The sequence below is a fragment of the Dendrobium catenatum genome, unplaced genomic scaffold, assembly GCF_001605985.2.
Source record: "Dendrobium catenatum unplaced genomic scaffold, ASM160598v2 fragScaff_scaffold_198, whole genome shotgun sequence".
NCBI lineage: Eukaryota > Viridiplantae > Streptophyta > Magnoliopsida > Asparagales > Orchidaceae > Dendrobium > Dendrobium catenatum.
The window spans coordinates 298,396-314,248 of record NW_021318660.1 but is presented as its reverse complement, the minus strand read 5'-3'; the positions used below and the strand labels follow the sequence as shown (position 1 = coordinate 314,248).

The window sequence follows — 15,853 nt, the reverse complement described above, 5'->3', positions numbered from 1 at the left end:
AAATCTTAATTAAATTATTTATATTCAAATATATGATAGAATTTAAAACATATTTTAATATATTTCACGTCAACATATTCTCACATGAACGGTCCAAAATTTTCAACTAAAGGCTTGAGTCACGCTGGCGTGAGAAACACCTATTAGTACGCATAGACTATTTTAACATATGTGTCCAATAGACTTTCAACAAGCAATACGGACGATCACTATGGACACCGACTGCTATTAATTCTTTCGTATTTAAAATTTTTAATGCAAAATATGTAACTCGTGGCTTGAAAATTGCAAACGGATTAGAGAATTTCAGAGTAAAAAGCGCAATGAAATATTTAATCATCAATGCCGGATTTAAGGAGAAATTATTCTATGTTGAGAAACTATTTTATGCGGATACTGGATGGTCTGGAGGTTAATTAGAACGTTCTGTATCACCTGGTACACAGTGGTATCCAGCACTGATTGGATTCCGAACGACATCCAGTATCCACACAGAATAATTATTCGGATTTAAGGTTGCACGTAGGTGAAAAAAAGCCCAGATTTTTAATTTTTATTTTTTATTTTAAAAAAATAAAATCATGAGAATTATAAGAGTATTGTAATAATTAAATAAAAGTATATAAAAAAAATGAAAAACCAATAAGAAAATGAAATGAATAGAATAAAAAAAAGAAAAGAGTATTATGTGGATGTTCTCAAGTGAGAGATGAGAGAAAAGATTAAGGCTCACAAACTAGTTGGACTGTAAATTGAGTCAAGTCGAGACGAGTATTTGTCTAGTCGAATTAAATTTATTTAATTTTTATTGAGCTCGAGCTTGACTGGGGCTAGGCTCATTAAAAAATTTATATCGACTGCTCGAGCTCGTTTGAAAAGCTCAAACTTATTTTGATTGCTGAACTTGATTATTTATAAGCTCATTAACGAGTAGATTGAGCTCGAGCCGGTTCAACTCACTTACACTTATAGTCCGAAGATAACTAAAATAATCGAAGGTAATGACATATATCCAAATCCAGAATGAAATTATTTAAAAATAATAATAATAAAGGAAATAATCACCATCACGTATTTGGTTGTGTGGCACAGTGGTGAAAAGGAGAAATTATGCTCCGCGTGACTAACAATCTTATGGTCTGGAAGTGATTTTATAAACAAAGTTTCGGATGAGATTCATAAACAGGAAACTTAATTGGCCTAAGAACATGCACTGCATGTGAAACTTATTAATGTCTCCCCGTTGATTCAGGCCGGTTAATTATTAGCAGTAAAAAAAAAAAGAAGGTATTTATGAATTTCCTGTGGGCAGAATCATGAAATGGTCAAAAGATCAACAAGTTGGTTAAATGAGAGAATAACGCTGAATATCTTCATTCAAACACAGATGTTTCTATTTAGTTTTGGAGATTGAGTCAAAACCCGCCGAGCTTTAGGATGGTTGGTGGGCGAGCACGGTCGGGAACTCCCCATCCCTGGTTCGAATCCCCTCTACTACGGCCTCACCTCTTTAGTGGGGCAAAGCAAGTGTGGGTCTGGTGCTAGTGGATGACCTCGCTAGGTTCTGCCGAGGGATTAATTACGCCGCCAAGCGCTCCAGTGGCTGCGGGTAGATACCCCGTTCAAACACGGTTGTTTCTATTAGGTTTTTGAGAGTGAATCAAAACTCATTGAGGTTAAGGGTGGTTGGTGGGCGAGCACGGTTGGGAACTTCTCATTAATGGTTCGAATCCCCTCTACTGCGTCCTCGCCTCTTCAGTTGGGCAAAGCAAGTGTGAGCCCGATGCCAGTGGGTGGCCTCGCTAGATTTCACCGATGAATTAATTACGCCGCCAAACGCTCCCTTTGAAATGACTGCGAGTAGATACCCCCATTCCCACCCAAAAAAAAAGTGAATCAAACGGATTCATGTATAGTAAGGAAGCTAACTAATATGTTTTTAATTAATGATAATAAAAATACTAATAAAAATATACTTATTGATACGTTCTCAAAAATTATCTTGATCAAACACAATTCTCAAAGTAAAATCAAGTTGGAAACTTCAAAAATTAATTTGGAGACCATTTGAGCTCCAATTTCAGAAAACATACCGTCGACTAAACGTCTCAGAAATATGAACGCAACGACACTAAATTCGACTCAATCCAAGCTCAAATGAGACCAAATTAAAGACTAGAAGCGCATTTGGAAGGTTCAAATCATAATTTGGATTACCAAACTGTTATCAAATGTGGCAAGCTTATAATTGAATTGAGCGGCTCGACGAGACGAATCAAACGAGTTCAAGATCGTCAAAATCTAATGTCATTAAGACATTCAAATCTTCAATAAACGCACCATAATCAAGGGATTCAACATCAGCCGCCGTCCATTCAAACCACTCCCAACTTGCCCCTGATCTCCTACTTTTTTACTGGTCATGCCACTCACAAAAAACTATAAATAGACCCCTCATTTATCATACGAAAGACCTCTAGGGGGGCGCAAGCAAGAAGATAAGGAAGAGAGCTCTCTTGCCACTAGACTCTTCCTCGACCATCGTCGGACTTCCACACGGCAGCCTACCGATGCTGGAGTTTTACCCGAATGCTAACTAACATAGGAGTTCTGTCGAGCCGCCAACTAACGCCAGAGTTCTGCCCGGCCGATGACTGAAGCCGGAGTTTTTCACAGCCGCTGACGGACACCAAAATTCTGCCCGACCGCCAATTGACGCCAGACTTCTACCCAACTACCGACTTTCGACGAACTTCTACCCAACGCTGAAGTTCCACCCGTCGCCAAACTTCTTCCCATCACCGGACTTTCAATTGACTTCTACCCTACATCATACTTCCACCCGTTGCCGAATTTCTACCCAATGCCAAACATCCGCCCAACACCGAAATTTTGCCCGTCATTGGACTTTCAGACTTGTACCCAATTCCAGACATCCGCCCTTCATCGGATTTCTACCAGACACCGTACTTCTACCTATCGCCGGACTCGTCAAACTTATACCTGACGTCGAACTTCCATCCATCATCAAACTTCCGACCTCTATTGCCAGCTGACTACCGTCCTTATGATCTCATTCATTAGGCAACAATCTTTCTAACTACTATCGCTTGCCGCGACTATGGTCCTTCCGACATCCGTTGTCAGATAACGATCTTTCTGGCCACTATCACCCGTCGACTACGGTCCTTCCGACCTCCATAACCAGACTACGGTCTTTCCAACGTCAGTCACCTGCCAACTATGGTTCTACCGACCAAACATATGTATCAATGGTTATTCTTTCAAGTCACATCATGTAACACACGATATATGATGTATATTTGCTACATCAAGCTAAGACCTTCTCTCAAGAAAGGGCCTCATTTGTACTCGACTGCAAATAATCGTGGATTCATTCAAATTGGGCAAGGACCTGTGGTTTTTCCCCTTTTTTAGGATTTTCAACGTACAAATCTTGGTGTCTCTTATGAATGTTGCACCTGGATCTTTGTACAAAGTTAAGATGTTAAACTTTATATTTATCTACCGTCGTGAATATTTCAGGACGCAACACTTATAATACCAGAGATAATTTATTATTTATATCTATTAACTAAGAAAATTTAATAATTATGAAAAGTATCCCGTTTAAACTGTAATTAAGATATTTCTTGGCTAATTAATACTTTTACCCTATACACTGTAAAGAAAAATTCGTAAGCACTGACATCCGATTCCGTCACAATTTGCATGCAACAGTTGCATCATCATCGTCTATGATTGCAAACAGTGGCAAACCTTGTTGCCCATTCATTTATCCCACCTCCCAAAATTATTGTATTTTACGGAAAGTTCAGTAGCATTAAAATAATAAAAAATCCAAAAAATAAAATAATTTAATTTTAAGTATTTAAATTTTAATTATATTTAATTATCCGTCATATAAATTTTCAGCTCACACGCAAAGCGTGTGGGTCTGAGTTGTCTCTGTATGTATATAATTCTTGGAGCCATCGAACGGCCTCCCCTGCTTCAATTTTCTTTCTATGTGTTTTTTGGTCCGAGATGGAGCTGACGCTGAGCCTTGGAGAGTCGACGGAGAAGGCTTTGGAAGAGGTCGCCGGAGATGGCGGCGATAGGCAGAGCGGATTTTGCATGGGGTTAGGATTTGCGCAAGAAAGGAGAGTAGAAGTGGGAGAAGAGAGCAGAGGAGGATATGAAGGGTGGTTAAAGGTGGAAGAAGGGGGGTGGTCTGTTGATCCACCGGTGCAGCTTAACCTGCTCCCTCTCGCACCTATCCCTCGCCTGGACTCAACGCAACTGGCACTTCCATGGTCGACGGAAGACAGTAAGAAAAAAAATTACTTTTTTTTAACCAAAAAGCATATTTATCTTACATTTGTATATGGATTTGGGTAAAAGCAGTGAATTTGGAGACTCCGCCGGTGGAAGAAGAAGATGAACGGGCAGCGATATCGTCGTCGCCGATCAGAATGGTCTCCTCCTTACATATGAACTTTGCCAGCGGCGGCGGCGGAGTTGCAGTGGAGAGGGCTTCGTCAAGAGGAAGCGACGAGGAGGAGAACGACAAAGGAAGGAAAAAGCTTCGGCTTTCCAAGGAGCAATCCGCCTTTCTTGAGGAGAGTTTTAAAGAGCAGAACACACTCAACCCGGTATGCTGATCGAAGTTAAATGATGAATATACAGTTTCTTTTGCTCTATTAGAGTTTCTGAAACCTAATAAGACTTTTTTTTTTCTTTTCTTTTTTTGTTACAGAAGCTCAAGTTTGTTCTTGCCAAACAGCTCAATCTTCGTCCTCGGCAGATAGAAGTTTGGTTTCAGAACCGCCGAGCAAGGTAACCAAACTTGCTATATATATATATAAAGATTTTGAGCACCTTATAATAAAGTGTGGATTAATGGTGCAAAGAAATTATTCATAGATACCAAATATAATTTTATACAAATAATAAGATGATTAAATTTTGTATTTAGAAGATAATGTTTAAGCTGGTAGTTGTTTTGTAATCAATAAATATTTTTTTAAAAAATATTGTTAGAGAGTTTAGAACAATTTAAGATTAAAATTGGGCATGGTCGATGCGTCTTAGAGAAGATCCTAAAGTTATTTTTAGTTTAAGGTAGTTCAAGATTCAATACTTTTTGGACTCAAATCAACTCCAAATTATGATATGATTAACATAAAATAAGTGAACAATATATACATTAATTTCTTGATTTTCTTTTCTTTCAAATAAGTCAATAAAAGCACTAAAAGACCAATTCAGCTAGCTTGTTATATTAGAATGAATTGATCTAATCCATTAATTTATCATGATTATAAGATTTTTAATATGTGTGATGCTTTTAATCAATATCTTTAAATTTAATATTGAGAGTCGTTATTTGATCTCTATTTTTATCTCAATTTATAGGTTACATTTGATTCATTAATAAGCTAAAACAGTCTTAATAAAGGTTATAATAGGATAATTAATTGTTGGGTCAACAAGGGCTTCAATCATAAGAGTGAGTATCTGTCAATGGGATAAAATAATTGAGGTTAGCAAACTTAGTGCACATTCTTCACTTTAGTTAAATTTGTGTAACATGATGATATTAGATATCTAGTTTGAATATTATGCATCCTCGATGCAACTCACCTTTAGCAGCTTCTTAACTTCATAGTGAATAGGCTATGCTAAAGTTATGGAAAGTTGAGAGATTCTATGTTTGATTAGTCTGGTTGACTTGTTAATATTCAAGTATTAACATGAAGCATTTATTATGACTATGATAACTCAATTGTTAATCGAGTAAACACATTGCTATTCAACTATAAATACTTGATAACTTAGACGTCTTGGTTCTTCAAATTTAAATAAGTGTTAATAAGCAAATGATGATTAGGATCATCAAGAAATTAAGACATCCACTTCTATTATTACTTTAAGGATAGCGTCTCTTTGCATCTCAACTTATAGAACTTCTTGAATGGCTCCAACCAACTTTAGATAGCACACTTGAGATAATAGGAATCTCCTTTACAACTCTGAAGTGTTTAATAGATATTGATTGATATCATTTTTTGAATTCATATTATTGATTATGGTAAAGTATATCATAATTGTTTATTGAAGGTCTCCCTCTAGGTGATTAGTAGCATGATCAGGAAAGTTAGGTGTAAAAGGGATCAACATTGGGAGACAACTTATAATAGGGATCAACATTCATCCAATCCAAAATATGTTCAATGATGATGTTTACAAAAGTCTTTGAATCAATAAAAAATGTTGGCAATCTAATTGGTGCTAATCAGAGTAGCAACAATGATTGCATCATTATATGGATTATAAATTTGTATCCATTTAGACTCAATTAAGGTGGAAACTACTTTGATAGAAGAAAAACTAGATGCATTATGAACCTTTCTTGACTAGACACACTTGAGATCAGATTGCCACGACACCTCAACCTAGACTCCTCCAAGAGTAATTAGGATAATTTTTTATGATATGAATGGTTTGTGCTTGGATTGGCTTAATCTTACTGTCTTCCATCAAAACTATATCTAGACATCATTTTGGGTTAACATGGACAAACTTTTTTTTGCTTTCTTTTGCTAATTAACTAGCTATTTAATGAGGCTTTAAATGTGGTGACAATTCTTCATATCCCCATAATTTTATAAAAGATATAGAATTTAAATTTATCAACAACAAACATTATATTGTGTATTACTGGTAGTTGGTGAAAAGTACCTCATATCATGAATGACATCTATTTTCTTTGCTAGTGACATTAAGAGACAACTACTTTGATGAAGAGGGGATATTTCTCTTTTAAATAGGTCATATGATGTCAACTATATCTAATGCTTATTATGGTAAAAAAATGTATGATGTGCCTTCTCAATTAACTTATCTTCGTTACAGTGTAGCTTAATTATTATATTGATCTCAAAGATCTCATCGAGAATTTTATGAGCATTCAAAACAAAAAGACTTGGGGACTCATAGTCACTCAATTGTATTCTTCCATATATGATTATTAGCTAACTCCAACAATTTGACCAATGTTTTTGACAATTATATATTTGGATCATGGCAAAATGAACCATTTTCAAGCCTTGGGTGAGAATCACTTGAATGATAATGGGCTTTTAGTCTTGGAAAACTAATTTATCTCATTAAAAATGAGTGATAAAATGTAAGAGTGACTCAATCAACCTTTTTTTCTCATGCTTAGATGAGGTTGAGAGTTTTTAATTAAATAACTTATTGAATTCTAGCAATCTAAATGATAAATTTTCAGTTGACATTATTCTTTTGAAGTGATATAGCTCGAAGGAAATTGAAAGAACCATCATGCTACTGGTGCCTCCTTAAAAGGACCAAAGAGTATTTAACTTTTCTTCACATTGTTAACACCAAGAAGGGAAATTGCTGACTTGAACTAGCGCTATAATCGGTGGAATCATATTTAGTACCCTTATATGATTTGAGCTTTGGCAGACATCTTCAATGGTGGTTGAACCCAAAGCTTTTGCATGGATGGAAGATTTATTGGCTTAGTCTCATGCTTGAAAGTTAGTCTGGAAAAGGATTCTTGATAGTACTCATTGGGGATATATGATTCCAATCTTAAAATAGAATGATAACAATATCCTTTTGAGTCAAGTGATGATGGTACCTAGTGGGGACAATTGATTCTCATACATGAGAGGAAAGAGGAATAGAAGTGGCTTATATAAATTGCTCACATATATTCTAGATCAAACTTGTTAAATGATCCTCGATTTATTACAATTAATTTGATGTAAAAAAATTATGAAGAAACCTTTCATGATTATCAGGACAATTCAAGTTCATGGTACTTGTCTTCAACATAATATACATTCATTGCATCAAAGAGGATACTAGTCCAAAGTTTTCCATTGAGAATAGCTTAGACCTTACTAAGGAATTGAATCATATTTGGTTGTAAAACCAAAAAGAGAAAATTTTGATTTCAAAGAACCTCTTAAAGAATTAGTTTACAAAGAACCAAACCAAATCCCTTCAATTAGACAAAAGTGAAGGAGTCAAATCAAGTTAAAGAAAAATAATACAAAGAAGAAAAGATTCGCATGATTTCATATGTCCATACTTAACCTATGTCATCTTGTTTAGGAGTGGAGTTGCGGTCCAAAGTTATAGAATTGGCAACTTGATTTCATTACGTTAAATAGAATAGGAAAAACTAATTTTAACTAATTCTATAGCAAACAAGTTCACATGATAAGTTAGTAGTAGCACTGAGCAAATAAGTAATTTGTAGTTGCAGTTAAGTAGCTTTAGATACTCTTAACAAGTACACCATACAAGTTTCGCAATTCGAAATCTCTTTTTGGTTGACAAGTTCTTTGGCGAATTAACATGACAAATTTGTATTCCTTTCAAACAAATACTCTTAATGATTGAGTGGGCAACTTCTAGAGTCATAGTAGGCAGCTCGTAGGTGAGTTTTGAGCTAAGGTACTAAGCCAATATAACATTCAATGGGACTTGGTTCATATCCACATCATGATTGAATTAATCTAACCCAAATAAATATATGTATACAAGCTTATTATAACTCCCTTGTTAATTATATAAAACAAAATTTTCAATATAATTTCATGAAATAAACTTGTAGTTTATTCAATTTTTTTATATGCTTATAATAAATTATTTAATACTATATTTCATTTTTACATCAGAGGCCCCACAATTATTTTACTTTTCAAACATATTATTATTCACTGATAACAACTTATCAAAAAAATATCTTTTCTTGTGCTGTTTTTCTCTCCTCTCACATGAAAGAACGTTCATTCGGTTGATTTTTACCACCATTGTAAGAATGATATTGTTTGAATATGGACCACTTAGTTTTCCAAAAAAAAAAAAAAATCATTTTCTTAATATCTTTCATAAAAAATAAAAACACCAATCATTCATATGAGCCTAAGAAAAAAAATAGAGACTAAGGGTCTATTTTGAAAAAAATTTATAATTTTTTTTTTCAAAAATAATCGCAGTTGTGCTTATTTATAATTTTTTCTTATTTTAACGCTAAATAATTTTTAATAATGAGATGTACTAAAATAAAATAAAATTATTATCTAATAAAAATGTATAATACTCACAATAATTTTCAATGCTTAATAATAAAAAAAATGATTTTTTTCATAACAAATCTACAACTTACAATTACGTTTAACTAACTATAACCGCCTAATCAAACCCTAATCTTCTCACAAACAATCTCCTTTCTATTAAAATCCATATTAACTCTTAATTAGTTGCAATACTGGAAGGATTATTAATTAACAAAAAATATTACGGTGGATTTGACGCAGGTCGAAGCTCAAGCAAATGGAGATAGACTGCGAGTTCCTGAAGCGTCGCTGCGAGATGCTGAGAGAGGAGAACAGCCGCCTCCATAAAGAAGTTACAGAGCTTCGTGCCATTAAGAGCTTCCACATTCAGGTCCCGCCCACTACACTCTCCATCTGCCCTTCCTGCGAGCGCGTCTCCCCTCCTGCTTCACCTCCACAGTCGCCGCCGACCCCTCGTTAGCCGCCGTCTTCGACGCCACTGACAGGCCGCCGGCCGGCCTTCTTTTTACTGCTTCTCGTTTTCCCGAAGCTCAAGTCGGCTGAACGTCGCTGCCTCGGCCGACACAATAGTCAGCCCTGGACCATTAGATAACTGTTATGGATTTGGCTTTTGACTATTTTGCAAAAAAACAAAAAACAGTTGTAAAGCATCTGCATTTTATTTAAGAATATTAGTTTCAGTGGTTTACGGTTAGTCATCGAATTTGTGGTTTCACATTCAATATTTTTTAAAATATTTTAATTAAAAAAAATATTTAAATGAATTTTATAATTTTATATCTATTTTGAGATTATTATAATACATAAATAATTTTTATTATATTAATCGTATAAAAACAAATCAAAGTACTTCGAAAACTCATTTTAATTTAAAATTTTATTAGATATATAAACATTATTTTTCGAAAAAAAAAAGTTATAATAATTTTATAAAATAAATTTTTTGAAATGACTTGTTTGGTTCTTAGAAGAAAATTGTTTCTTTTCTTTGGAATATAAGTAAGTCGAGGTGCTCAAAGGAGTTTGAAATGACATTCAATTCAAGTTATATATTAATTTAGAACTCTAAAAAGCTCCAAATTGTCCAAGAACATTTTCATGGAAACAAACTAATGACACTAAACTCATTTGATTTAGAAATATAAGACCTTAAATTAATATAGCCAATTTAATATTCATTCACCTAGCTGTAACGTTCAAACCTGGACCGGCCAATCCAAGATTCCACTCACGCGCACAAGACAAACTGTGTAAGACGAGCCCCTCTGCTTTTCACACCCAACGAACCCAGTTGATTGCACTCAATAGCCAACCTTTTGTGTCCTGATCACTTCTGTCTCTCCCTACAATCATAAAAATCATGAGATTCGCCAGTCTCATGCACATTGATTTTCCTACTCTCCCGCCTTCTCTTCTCAATTTAAGAAGGATTATTGGGGTTTAAGACATAGCTTATATCTCGATTTTCCCCTCTAGCAACCACCAAAACCTTGCTTATTTTCTTTCTTCTTCCTCTCCTGTCGACAACAACCAATAGCAAGCACTTTTTCAATAGTGAGTTCAAACTTTCCCCTTTTCTTCTCTCTTTTCTCCTTTCTTCCTCTTTGCTTCTAATATATAGAAATAGATGTTCTCTCTTTTTATTATTTATGTAAGATTTAATTAGTTTTGCCTTGATGTAACTTTTATGATGAATTTTAACTTGCTTTGGGAGGAGGACTTATTTAAGTTTGGTGTTCGATTTAATTAAACTTTATGTTATTTTATATCCTTTAGATTGAATTATTTTATGATTAATTTGGTATTTATGAAATGACTAAAATTGTTAAGATATTTACCCTTATGACTCAAAGTGTATGCTTAATATTATTTGATTTCACACCTGTAGGATTTTTTTTTTTTGTGAGGGTGTAAAATTTGTCATTTGAAATCTAGGTAATTATCTATTTAAAAGAGTAAATTTTAGTTAATTTAGTAGTTGGAAGTATTATTGGGTTGTTTAAAGCTTAGAATGCTTAAATATATATATGGATTGAAAAGTGAAATTCAAAAGTTTGTTTTTTTCTTCTACAAGCACGGTGGCGTTGGATTTGGCACTTTAGTGTTGTGCTCTCAAGAAAAGAGAGAAAATGATGTTTTGAGGGAGTGTTATGGCTACGTAGCGTTGTTGTTGTGCTTAGAGTGGAACCTAGGAAAGTTGGTGAGAATCCGAGAGAGTTTGGGAGTTTTGTTAGTAGTACTGTGGTGTTGGAGGTTGTAACGCCATGACATAGGTCGAATTAATGCTTTTTAAAATATTAATATCTAAAATCAACAATGTCAACGTTAACCCAAACACCCAGTTGCTTGTCGAGGAAGAAAGAAGAGGAGATGAAGGAAAAAGAAGGAGAAAAAAGAATATTCGAGGTCAAAAATCCAATTTTAGTCCATCCAATCAGTGAAGAGAATTGTCAGGCTCGAGATAGGTAACTCATATCCCATTTATGTTTTTAATTCTGATATGTATAAAGAAATATATATTTTTAAAAGTATTTTTCTTAAATTTTAAAAAGATGCTTTCATGTAAATTTCAGTATATTATTTTACTTTTCCATTATGGACAACTTGACTACAAAAATGTAAAATTTTACCGATGGGTCTGTTTAATATGAATTTTTTTATTATAAAAGATGGTTGCATTTATGAACTACAGTATTGTTAATAACCTATGTTATTTTAGCATTATACATAACTTCTATGAAATTGATATAGTAATGAGTATTTTATGTTGGCAAGTGAAATGTAAGGGCCGATTTTTCTATACAAGTTGACATATGTTGTATTTGCTTAGAAAGTTAATTTACATGCTACATTTGCATTCATGCATTTCATGATATTGATTTCTAAAATGAAAAGAAAAATACTCTGAAAAATCCCTCCTTAGACCCAAGGTGAAAAAGTTGTGTTTTGAAATACTTTGTTTTGGCTCTACATTGGAATTTTAATATGTTTTGGCTTTGCTTTGCTCTGCACCTGTCTTGAACAGATGGGAGGTGGAAGATTTGGGAGTTATAAGGGTGTCAATAAACATGTGTGCATTATACATTCATAAGTGCATTCATATATCTAAAAATTTATGTTAAACAATATTCTTACAATTTTATTATAATCTCTTTCAGTCTTATGCATTGAATTTGGTTACGGGAAGCATCGTTGACCTATTAATATATATACTTACTTCGTTGTTATATCATTTCAGGCAAAGGTAAAATTTCTGTTGAATAGATCCAATTTAATAGGAAGCAACATGTTAGATTTAGCATGTATTGATATATCATTTTACAGCCATATTATATTTATATATTTTGGAAGTATTAGAATATAGACTTTTATAAATGATATTTTGTAAAGTGAATATGTGGTTTACATTGTCTTAATATTTTTTTTATAGATTCTTGATGTCTAGTTAGCTCTGATATATAGAGGATGATAAATTTTGAAGTATAAGAAAGTAAGTTCAAAAATTTCTTTTAGATCTTAGGACATTATTGAGTGGTATCAAAGCAACAGTTGGAAGAATTGTATTAGAACCAGAGTCTTAGGAAATGATTTTTTAGTATAAAGTGGGCGATATTGAGTTATAAATATTGAATCCTACATGTTTAATTAAAAGTGGATGAATTCGATATTGAATTCCTTTTTATTTTGAAAAGTTGAAAGTATTACTATAAATAGGCCCTCAAGATTCTAAAGCAGCTGATGGGTAGAGCTCTAGAGCTGATATGGTCCATAACACAATACAAGCAGTAGCACCAAATACGAAGATGAAGTTTATTAGGATAATAGAATAATTGATGGGAGAAGCTCAAAGCAAGATGTTAGGTGTAAAAAGAAATGAGATAGATCATCATTTGTAGTTTTTTATGAGATTGAAATCTCCTCATTTCAAGGAGTTGTAGATCCTCAAGCTATAGAGGATTAGTTATTGAGATTGGAGAAATCATTTGAGGGGAGGTAGTGTCGTGAAGGTAGGAAGGTACCTTCGGAAGTGTTTCTTTTTTATGAAGAAGCTGAGCACTGGGGTAGGCTAGCATAGTGAGAAATTTCAGGATATGATGCATGCTGAGATTTTTTGGGAGGAGTTTGTGCAAAATTTTTAAGATTGATTTGTTGCATCCTCTGCACGCAGTAGGTGTAGGATCAGTTCTTGAGGCTAGTTCAAGGTAGTAAATCAATGATGCAGTATGAAGCTAAGTTTATAACTCTTGCTCGGTATAACCCTCAGTTAGTTAGTGCTCCAAAAGAGAAAGGTTATCATTTTCTGAGAGGATTGACGGACAGTTTGAGGCATCCAATAGTACACTTTCATATTTGAGACTATTCTGAATTAGTAGAGTGGGCTAGATTGGTAGAAAATAATTTTGCAACAACGCATAAGAGATAGGATTTAGAGGGGAGCCCTCCATCAGTGGAGTTAATGGAAAGCGGCCCAGATTTGATGTTAGTGGAGTGTCTAAGAAGGAAAGTTTTGTAGTTCTGCTAGTGTTGGTGAATCTATATCTATTAGTTATCAAGTGGGTTTTGTATTAGAAGGCACTTTAGTAGATGCTTCAGAAGTCATGTTCCCCTGATTTAGTCTCGGAAAAGTTTCCTACATCTATTATCATGCAAAAGATGGTACAAATTAGGCTTAAAAATTATATGAGAACTTTTCCCAACTAATTAAAGAATTCAATTTATCTTGAAATTTCTCCTTCTGCTGGCCCATCCACCGACCTCCCCATCTAACAGAAATATTGCTTATGGTACTTTTATCTCAGGATAGAGGTGGATCCACCAAGCCCAGTGCTTTACATAGGGTTTTTTTAAATAATAAATATCTAAAATTATTAAAGCCAACACAAAAAAAACCAGTTGCTTTCCGAGGAAGAAAGGCTTGGTAGAGAGAAATGAAAGATAAGGAAAATAAGAATATTTTAGGTTTAAAATCCAATTTTCGTTTGCTCAATCAGTTAGGAGAATATATTATATTGCCAGTTCTATTTTTTGCTTTTCTTTATTGGAATTGTGCCTGCTAGGAATCCTATTTATTTTTCATATTGAAAGTATCATGTAGTAGAAATAACATCCTTTTTTTACTTATTTTTACACAAGCTTTTATCGTTTAAAATAATTCAAGCAGTAGATAATCAAATTCATATATATCATTGTTGTTTAATGCAATAAATGATATTCCTATTATAAAACATGTTGGCTATACAATTTGTCATTTTTATGTTAATTTGAATAATACATGTTGGTTACTTATAAAAGCACTTGCATTGTATGATTGTGTGTATGTCGGTAAAACTCTATTGGATTTTGGCAAGCTGGACTGATGAGTCTTCGAAGTGACAACTTTATAAGAAATCTTGGATTTCCTTAGGTTTGAAACACCTTCCCAGTGATGGATAGTTGATAAACCGACTATAGTTATACGTTTAAATATATAATTGGACATGAACTAAAATAATAAATGAATAATCATAAGTCATGTTAAGGTATGATGATATCTAGTGTGATTGTATTTATAAGAATTAAAATGATATAACATTGATTGTAGTTTGGCATATACACTGATAGCTCTAGCATACTAGAATCTATCATAGGAAACATAACATGTGTCATTACTGATATGACGACTTTAGGTTACTATTTTTACCTTTTGGTTGTTCATACTGCATATGTCATTCTTTTCTTGTTTGGGCTTTGATAGATAAAAGTTACTGGTTAAGTTTGATCTATCAAATTTTCTCGTTCTCTATTTTTACAATCGATGATATCGGTGTGTTTAATGGAGCATCAACTTAGGAGCAAATTTATCGGTAGTATATTTTATTTGGTATTTAATATTTTATAATAGATTATTATATATTTATTATGGGTTAGGCGATTTCTTTCCCATTATTTGTTTTATTCACATTCTTTTAGTTGCACTTTTAGTTGAATCAGTACTAATGCTTTGGGGTATGTCTATATAAATTCATATCAATGAAATGAATATTTAATTTCAGGTCCATTATTTTCTTTAATATAATTGGTTATATTAATGATTTATGCACTTTTTTTTATTTTGTGAGTATAATTTTTATCCCTTCATCACGTCGCTTGTTGCCAGGGTGTGACACTAGTTGAGTCGTATCACCAATTTCTTCATGTTTGCAACATAAGGTCGCTTTCACGAGATAGGGAATAGTGGCTTGGGTGTAACTATTGCCACTAGTGATGAAGGACTCTTGTACTCACTCCCCTCCCTATCACCTTCTCACCATAAGCAGCACACAAATGTTGTTTGATCACATTACACACACTTATTACTACACACTCTGCCCAATAAATTTCTAGCTTTTCAGAGTTCTTGTAACCTCTACTGTCATGAGTCTTTTCTAATAAATGGCTTATCTCATAAGCCAGTCCAACCGGTTCAAACATGCTTGATATTAAAACCAGTCGGCCGGGTGAGTTGATAAAATTAGTTTTGAGCTCAGAAGGAGTGATCAACAGGCGAGAATCAACAGTTCAACTGGTCAACAAGCTAACTAGCTTCAATTTTATTGAACCACATATTTAATTTCTGAATAATTAATCAATTTAATTTTTAATCTAATGAATATAAATTATTCTAATTAATGAATTTTATAAGTTAATCATCCTAAATTCCTAATACCTAACCATATCCCTAAAAACCTAGCCTTGCTCTTAGCCATCCT

General features: G+C 33.7%; 1 protein-coding gene across 2 annotated transcripts; it reads left to right on the top strand.

The window, feature by feature from the left end:
* Positions 1 to 3,991: 3,991 nt before the first annotated feature.
* Positions 3,992 to 9,819, top strand: LOC110094401 (homeobox-leucine zipper protein HOX11). 2 transcript variants are annotated; one of them, XM_020819633.2, is made up of 4 exons: positions 3,992 to 4,330; positions 4,408 to 4,655; positions 4,760 to 4,839; positions 9,366 to 9,819. In XM_020819633.2, exons 1-4 carry the CDS (start codon positions 4,048 to 4,050, stop codon positions 9,583 to 9,585), a joined length of 831 nt encoding a protein of 276 aa, XP_020675292.2. In that variant the 5' UTR covers positions 3,992 to 4,047; the 3' UTR covers positions 9,586 to 9,819. The 2 variants fall into 2 exon arrangements, with proteins under 2 accessions (XP_020675292.2, XP_028548774.1); XM_028692941.1 differs by having other exon boundaries at positions 4,405 to 4,655.
* The last annotated feature ends 6,034 nt before the right edge of the window (positions 9,820 to 15,853 follow it).